Genomic DNA, 5,811 nt, shown 5'->3' on the forward strand with positions numbered 1-5,811 from the left:
CGCAGCCCTCATCTGCCACCGCAGTCTGTTTGGACTTGTTCGCTCTCTTGTATGCTCGGCGAGGCCGGGAGAGACCCGGGAGGGAGCTAGGCCGAGTCTGCCGCCCGAGCCCGCGTTACGCACAAAGCCGCCGACTCCCGCCCCGGGGCTAGCAGAGCGACCACCGCCCGGGAGCAGCGCGGCGAGACGCACGGTGCGCCTTATGCCCCCGCGCCCCCACCGCCCCCGCCGCGGCAGCCGGAGCTCAGTGAGAGAACGCGCCACCGCGGGGCCCGAGTGCAGCTAGCGACCCTCGCCCCCTGCGCCCAGCCCGAGGTGAGCAGTGAGCGGCGAGCGGGACGGCAGCGAGGCGTTCGCGGGCCCCCTCCTGCTGCCCGGGCCCGGCCCGCTCATGGCGGCCATCCGCAAGAAGCTGGTGGTGGTGGGCGACGGCGCGTGTGGCAAGACGTGCCTGCTGATCGTGTTCAGTAAGGACGAGTTCCCCGAGGTGTACGTGCCCACTGTCTTCGAGAACTATGTGGCCGATATCGAGGTGGACGGCAAGCAGGTGGAGCTGGCGCTGTGGGACACGGCGGGCCAGGAGGACTACGACCGTCTGCGGCCACTCTCTTATCCGGACACCGACGTCATCCTCATGTGCTTCTCGGTGGACAGCCCGGACTCGCTGGAGAACATCCCCGAGAAGTGGGTGCCCGAGGTGAAGCACTTCTGCCCCAACGTGCCCATCATCCTGGTGGCCAACAAAAAAGACCTGCGCAGCGACGAGCATGTCCGCACAGAGCTGGCCCGCATGAAGCAGGAACCAGTGCGCACGGATGACGGCCGCGCCATGGCCGTGCGCATTCAAGCCTACGACTACCTCGAGTGCTCGGCCAAGACCAAGGAAGGCGTGCGCGAGGTCTTCGAGACGGCCACGCGCGCCGCGCTGCAGAAGCGCTACGGCTCCCAGAACGGCTGCATCAACTGCTGCAAGGTGCTATGAGGGCCGCGCCCGTCGCGCCTGCCCCTGCCGGCGCGGCTCCCCCTCCTGGACCAGTCCCCCACGAGCCCGGAGAAGGGGAGACTCGTGTCCCACAAGGACCCCACCGGACTGCCTGGCATCTGTCTGCTGGCGCCTCTGGCTCGCGCCAGGATTCGGCGTGGGCACCGGGCGCCCCCTTCCCAGTGTCTGTGCGTCCAGCTGTGTTGCACAGGCCTGGGCTCCCCGCTGAGTGCCAAGGGTCCCCTGAGCATGCTTTTCTGAAGAGCCAGGCCTCAGAGTGTGTGGCTGTGTGTCTGTTCGACTCCCTTCGCCCCATTTTCACCCCACCCCCGCCTCTGATCCCCGGGGGCGAGATTGGCTTGGGAGTGTGGCCGCGCCCCATCAGATGTTCGCCCTTCACCAGCGGGCGCCTGATATCCCTTGTCTGTAACATAGACCCCGGGTACTGGGGGAGGGGAGGGCTGGGGAGGATGGGGAATGTTATATAAATATAGATATAATTTTATTTTCGGAGCTAAGATGGTGTTATTTAATGGTGGTGACGGGTGAGCGCTCTGGCCCAGGCTGGGCCAGACTCCCGTCTAAGCATGAACAGGACTTGGCCATCTTTCCGACCCCTGGGGAAGACATTTGCAACTGACTTGGGGAGGACACAGCTTCCAGCACAGCCTCTCCTTCGGGCCAGCCCCCCCTGCGAGCCTCCACCAGCCACCAGCGGGAGGAGGGAGGGTGCGCTGTGGGATTGTTTTTGCCATAAGCGAACTTTGTGCCTGTCCTACAAGTGAAAATTGTTCAGTCCAAGAAAATGATGTTGTTTGATTTATTTAAAGGCTAAAATTTGTTTTTTTTAAATTCTTTGCACAATTGTTTCATTGTTTGACACTTAATGCTCTCGTCATTTGCATAAGACAGTAGCATTCTGACCACACTTGTACGCTGTAACCTCATCTACTTCTGATGTTTTTAAAAAATGACTTTTAACAAGGAGAGGGAAAAGAAATCCACTAAATTTTGCTTTGTTTTCTTGAAGAAAGTGGCAACACGGTATTGTGATTTTATTTGTGCAGGTCATGCACACAGTTTTGATAAAGGGCAGTAACAAGTATTGGGGCCTATATATTTTTTTTTCACAAGGCATTCTCTAAAGCTATGTGAAATTTTCTCTGCATCTCTGTACAGAGAATACACCTGCCCATGTATATCCTTTCTTCCCCTCCCCTCCTTCCCAGTGGTACTTCTACTAAATTGTTGTCTTGTTTTTTATTTTTTAAATAAACTGACAAATGACAAAATGGTGAGCTTATGATGTTTACATAAAAGTTCTATAAGCTGTGTATACAGTTTTTTATGTAAAATATTAAAAGACTATGATGATGACATTTATAAAATGGCTCTTGTGGTTTAATAGTGTGTAAAAATACCCTTGCGAATTTGGGACAAGGGAGACATCCTCCTAGGCGAGATCCTTTCTTGCCAACCCCGTTTTCCTTATAGCAAATGTAGTAAATGAGGATGAAGTCCCTTTGGGAGCATGTGGGGGTTGGGGGTTGGGTGACCAAGGGAGACCAGGTTGTTCTGTCACATTCCTAGAGGACGATGAGTGGATAACCCGACACCCAGTGCAAAAACCTTGACCTATTATGTACTTAGTTCAATTAGGTGAGAACGAAGATCTTGATTTCATTCATCTGTGTGTCTTAAAAACACTTGTGTCTAAGTCTGTTATGGGGCTTTGCTTATTCTTTGAGTCTTGGAAGGTTATCATTTGTGCATTTTAAATTTAGGTAACGTTTTTATTAATCGTTGGTGTGGGATCAGGCTATCAGGAAGCCTGTTTACTGGGTTTCGTTCAGGCCATCAAGGGGTTTACAAAATACCCCAGGAGACTGTGTAGGTCGTTACCTTTGGGGCTGGAGCTTCCAGAAGTGGGGGAGTTCAGATGAAGTGATTTTTAAACATTATCAAACTTTGATCCCAATATGTCTTTATAAGTAACCTAGAATGCTTTATTCTAAGTTCAGAGAAGGGCCATATTGTGGAAAGAACATTGGCTGTTTTGGTGGTTCTTAAAGTTGGAGCTGCCACTTTCTGAGATTCAGTCATGATGAGCTCTAATTGTAGACACTTAGCTTTGCTGCAATGGTTCTTAGAACCAGACGGGCTGATTTATAGTGGGAGACCACATTAAAATCCTGCTGCAGGCATGATGGCTCAAACCTGCCAGCTCTCAGCAGCTTCCAGTGAAGGGAGCGGAGAGTGCCAGCTGCCTGAGAAGTGTGGTTTTCATTTTTTTTGAATCAGCATTTTCTGGGTTTCTAGCACTTAGTTGCCACCTTCTCCTTCCCCCTTCTCCCCATTCCCAGGACAAAGGTGGAGAAGGTCTCCTTTGAAGTTGTTTGCTTCAAAGCTTGAGGCTTCTGTTTCCTGGTCTTACCCCAGACTCCAAGAGCTTTTGTTGAGTGAAGAAAACCTGGTTGGTGGTGACCTTTCACCCACTTTAATGCTGGCAGTAACTGGACCTCCTGTTCAGCTGGGTGGGTGCGTTGACCAACAGAAGGGAATTGTCTGGGCTCCTCTAGGAGCAGAGGGGAGAGGGGTCTATCCAGGCTGCCTGCTTTGAGCAACTGCCTGACTCCTTCCTCAGTCCCTCAGCCCCACTCACCTCCAGCCTGCAGTCTCCTTTTTCGTTTTAAAGACAAAACTTCCCATCCACAAACAGCATGTTTATTTGCAGGTTTTACAGCTAGCAAATCCTTTGGTACCAGGGAGCGCAGGACACAGTGGGGGAAGAGCTCAGGCTTGGGCTGAATGCCCAGGACTCGCTTTGCAACCAGCCAAGAGCCTGGAGGCCCAACTCCCTGAAAGGGCCTTTTCTGAGTTGCTCTGATCTGCCTGGTACCCATAACTGTCTGTGTTTTATATTATGGGCAGACAAACACTCAGATGACGCATGGCTGCCCGAGTTACGCTTGTTTGAAAATGCGTGGCATTTCATAATCCTGCCGGAACACACTCTTCTTGCTGCATTAGGATCCAACTGGAAAACATAAAGACGAATTGCTGTAGGCTGGAAAATCAATTAGGAAAAAGAGGTAAAACATCTGGTGTTACTCTTAGAATATGAAAATTCATTTTGCACATTTAAAATAAATGTGCTGAGTTGATTTAATTGCCTGTTGAACAGTTTCGCGGAAAATACTGGGAAGTTGCATTGATCCTGGGCATTTTAGAGCAAGGGGCATTGTCTTGAGTTCTCCTTTAATCTTAATCTTAAATCAATCTGGATTGTATTTCTCAGGTCTTTTTCACATGAGTTTCAGTAGACTTAGAATTTCAGTTTTCAAAGTCAAGTGAGTATTAGAATTACACGGAGGGCTGGTTAAAACACAGATGGCTAGGCCTAACCCCAGAGTTTCTGATCCAGTAGGTCTGGGCTAGGGCTTAAGAATTTGAATTTCTAGCAAGGTCCTAAGTGATGATGAGCTGCTGGTCGGGCCCATACTTTGAGAACTACTGGCTTCCAATAAGGGAGAGTCATTGTCAATGTACAGAGGAGGGGAGGTGGTTTCCTATGAAAATAGATTAAATTCCACAGACTTATGGTGCTATGCCCTGCAGTCTTGACTTCCTTAAGCAACGGAGTACAGAGCTTCCAGAGAGCTTGCCTTCTGAGCCACACATAACTCCTATCTTCTCTTTCCTACATTCTTGTGCAAAAATGGGTTTAACGCCCTTCTAGAGATTCCTTCCTTTCTCTCTCTCTCTCTCTCTCTCTCCCTCCCTCCCTCCCTCCCTCCCTCTCTCTCTCTCTCTCTCTCTCTCTCTCTCTCTTCTTTCTTTCTTTCTTTCTTTCTTTCTTTCTTTCTTTCTTTCTTTCTTTCTTTCTTTCTTTCGAGACAGGGTCTTGCTCTGTCACCCAGGCTGGAGTGCAGTGGTGCCATCATAGCTCACTGAAGCCTCAGCCTTCTGGGCTCAAGCAATCCTCTCACCTCAGCCTCCCAAGTAGCTGGGACTACAGGTGTGCCCAGCTAATTTTTATTTTATTTATTTATTTTTTTTTTGTAGAGACAAAGTCTTGCTATGTTGCCCAGGAAGGTCTCGAACTCCAGGGCTCAAGCAGTCCTGTCACCTCCGAAAGTGTCGGGATTACAGGTATGAGCCCCACCAGGCCCCAGTCTATTTCTTCCATTCCTGAATTCAGAATGCAACAGCACTCTAATTTAATCAGCGTTGGCACCTACTTTGTGAACTCTGATGAGGTGGGAATACAAAAGCAATAAGATACAGTCCTCGCCCTCCAGGAGCTCATTCACAGCCTGGTGGCCCCCTGACAGTTGCAAGAAGGCATCCACCAAGACCACAATTATGGCATGCTGTAGGGGAGGCATTAGGCAAGGGCATGACAGGAGCCTAGGGCACAGCTACCTATGTTTGCCCGGGAAGACGAGGAAGGTGTCATGGAGGAGGAATCATTTGAGCTGAATCTTAAAGCAGGAGTGGGTGATGTGTAGATGGAAAAAATCTTGGGGGTAGGGTGGGGAGGGAGATAATTGGGCCATTAGCACATTGAGGATACATACAGCTTCTTTATGTTACTGTAGGGCCTCGCCTCTGGGAATAAAGCTGTCTTGGGTGAGAACTACTTTCTACTTTTAGTCCCGCTAGCATATAGTTCTTCAGTCAAGAAAAGTGGTATTACCTAGCCAAGTAAAACACAGCCTCTCCTCTTCCCTCCCTGTTCACAACACAAGGAGCATCTATCTGGCAGGCCAGGAGAGGGGGTTGGTGATGAAGATTTCGTTGTTTCCTCTGTGCCTTCCAGGGGTGTG

General features: G+C 50.4%; 1 protein-coding gene across 1 annotated transcript; it reads left to right on the forward strand.

Moving 5' to 3' along the window:
* LOC105479872 (ras homolog family member B) lies at nt 1-2,370 on the forward strand. Its single transcript, XM_011738191.3, has one exon. The coding sequence runs from the start codon at nt 392-394 to the stop codon at nt 980-982; it is 591 nt and encodes a 196-aa protein (XP_011736493.1). The 5' UTR covers nt 1-391; the 3' UTR covers nt 983-2,370.
* Nucleotides 2,371-5,811: the final 3,441 nt, after the last annotated feature.

This window comes from Macaca nemestrina, chromosome 13 (genome assembly GCF_043159975.1).
Source record: "Macaca nemestrina isolate mMacNem1 chromosome 13, mMacNem.hap1, whole genome shotgun sequence".
NCBI lineage: Eukaryota > Metazoa > Chordata > Mammalia > Primates > Cercopithecidae > Macaca > Macaca nemestrina.